The sequence below is a fragment of the Cyprinodon variegatus genome, unplaced genomic scaffold (genome assembly GCF_000732505.1).
Source record: "Cyprinodon variegatus isolate N-32 unplaced genomic scaffold, C_variegatus-1.0 Scaffold1122, whole genome shotgun sequence".
In the NCBI taxonomy this organism is placed as follows: Eukaryota; Metazoa; Chordata; class Actinopteri; order Cyprinodontiformes; family Cyprinodontidae; genus Cyprinodon; species Cyprinodon variegatus.
In genome coordinates this window covers 105606-107764 of record NW_015151575.1, presented here as the reverse complement: position 1 = coordinate 107764, position 2159 = coordinate 105606, and the positions used below count along the sequence as shown (strand labels likewise).

Sequence of the window (2159 nt, the reverse complement as noted above, 5' to 3'; positions counted from 1 at the left end):
AGGATTTGATGTTGCCCATTCTGACCCCCAGCAAACATTTGACTATAGTTCCTGACTATGGATAGTCAGAAAACTGAAGGAAGATGCAAAAATATTGTTACTTGGGAGATAGATGGTATCTATGGTTACTAGATCCCCCTCCCTCCAAAATACATACAATTGCAGTAATACACAGGTTGGTAAATATCTGATGCTATCTTAATCTGTTTTCACAGGTCTAAACATTGGCCCTGTGGTTGCCGGAGTGATCGGGGCCAGGAAGCCTCAGTACGACATTTGGGGGAACACGGTGAACGTAGCGAGTCGCATGGACAGCACAGGGGTCCCAGAAAGGATACAGGTAACTAACTAATATAGTTATTGACTTCCTGTCGAATATTTCAGAAAATCTTGCATAGAAAAAAGTAACTTTATTACTAAAAAACTGGCTCAGAAGTTTCACATTACAATCTTAATAATAATAACTACTAACATTGTTTTGGTTTTAATATTTTTTTATTATTATTATTAATCAGTAGTTGTTTATTAAAACAAAAAAATGATAGTGACTCTAAACCATACTATCTGCACGCAGGTGACAACCGATCTGTACCAGGTACTGAGCTCCTATAACTACACACTGGAATACCGAGGCGTCGTCACTGTCAAAGGCAAAGGAGAGATGATGACCTACTTTCTCACGGCCGGACCCCCCGGCAGTTAACCTTTACTAAGTTACAATCAGACACATGAGGAGGCTGTGACCCCCCTCTCATAATGCGCTGGCTTACAGACCTCTGATGGCTGGTGGAAGACGGAGGTTATTTCCTCACAGCAGCAAACGCGCCTTGAACCAGTCGGCACTTTGAACCAGAGGACTCACCCCAGAGTTGGCCTTTTGAAGGAGGAACAGCTGAAAGCAACGTTTGCTGAGTCTGCCTTTTTGACCAAAGATGTCTAATCAGAGCATATAGATTTGACCGGTTTGGTCATGAGAGGAAGGGAGAGGAAAAATAAAAGGGTTCCAGGAGGAAACTAGCTGAGCCGGGTTCTTAGAGGGCTTCTTGGACATACCTGCAGGACGACCATAGCTATGTCACCTCCTCTCTCTGCCTTTCTCCTGCTGATTCTAAACAATGTGTACATGTAAAACCCAGGATGGTTTATGTGTATGATTCTATGTACTGTTTGTTAAACATTTATTCAAGCTGCTGTGGTATAGGTGCAAATCACTGAAGTACGGACACAAAGCCAGCACTGCATCCATGCATCTATCCGTCCCTACCGGATTGATTCCGTCACAGTAAGCTACATGCTTCAGAAAAGTATTCACTCTCATTGAACTTTTGCACATTTTGTCACAAAAGAAACCTAATTAAAATGTATTTTGATTGGATTTTTGTCCTGAACCAGTGCAGAGTCCCTGTGGAAGGGAAGTAAAATGATTCATGTAGGGAGACATTGTTTTTGCAAACATCCGAAAATCGTGGTTTGCAAAAGTCAGTATTTTTTAGAACTGCTTGAAGGTTGCTGGAAGGTTTTTCATTTAGGCTAAAATATTTTTCCCTTTTCCTTTCGGAAATAGAAAAACAGCCACTGCAAAGAATGTTTTTTTTTTTTTTTTTTTTCTTAAAACAAAATCTAAGATGGATCAAGGTTTGGTTTGTGACCAGTCCTTTCTGACATATAAACCATTTGAGGTCTAAATGATTCCAGTGCAGCTCTGGCTGCATGTTTTGACTTGGCCTCCTGCAGGAGGGAGATCTATGGAGTGGATTTAGTTTCATTATTGTTGCAAGCAAAGAACAGATTTTGCTATTTGAAAATATGCAGCCCAGAAATTAAACTTAGAAATATGTTTTAATGAACAAAGGTTTTGAGATAAATTTTCCTGTTTTATCAGATTTTATATTTTAGTTTCTTTTTATTTTATTTTTGTACAGATTATATTCTTAAATTTTGTTATTTCTGTTTTTTTTAGATTGAGTTTCACAACTTTCATTCCTTTCATATGAATTTTCACAGATAACATTCTCTTCGCTTCAAGCCCAATATTAAAGCTCACTTTTGACCCACACATTGACCAATATGATGCTGCTAACTTCCATGACCAATAAGAAGTCTTTACTCCACACACCAGAGGAAAGCCCTACCAGAGAGGTGACAGAAATTGAGGAAAA

The 2159-nt window shown here is 39.1% G+C and overlaps 1 protein-coding gene across 2 annotated transcripts in view; it reads left to right on the top strand.

Annotated features, from left to right (window-relative positions):
• The window catches only part of adcy5 (adenylate cyclase 5), a 111682-nt gene extending 109828 nt beyond the window's left edge, over nucleotides 1-1854 (top strand). For both annotated transcript variants that reach the window (XM_015400590.1, XM_015400591.1), the window contains exons 20-21: nucleotides 216-340; nucleotides 575-1854. In XM_015400590.1, the coding sequence (XP_015256076.1) occupies nucleotides 216-340; nucleotides 575-703 (254 nt within the window). In that variant the 3' untranslated portion in view covers nucleotides 704-1854. The remainder of the gene's footprint in view (nucleotides 1-215; nucleotides 341-574) is intronic.
• Nucleotides 1855-2159: the final 305 nt, after the last annotated feature.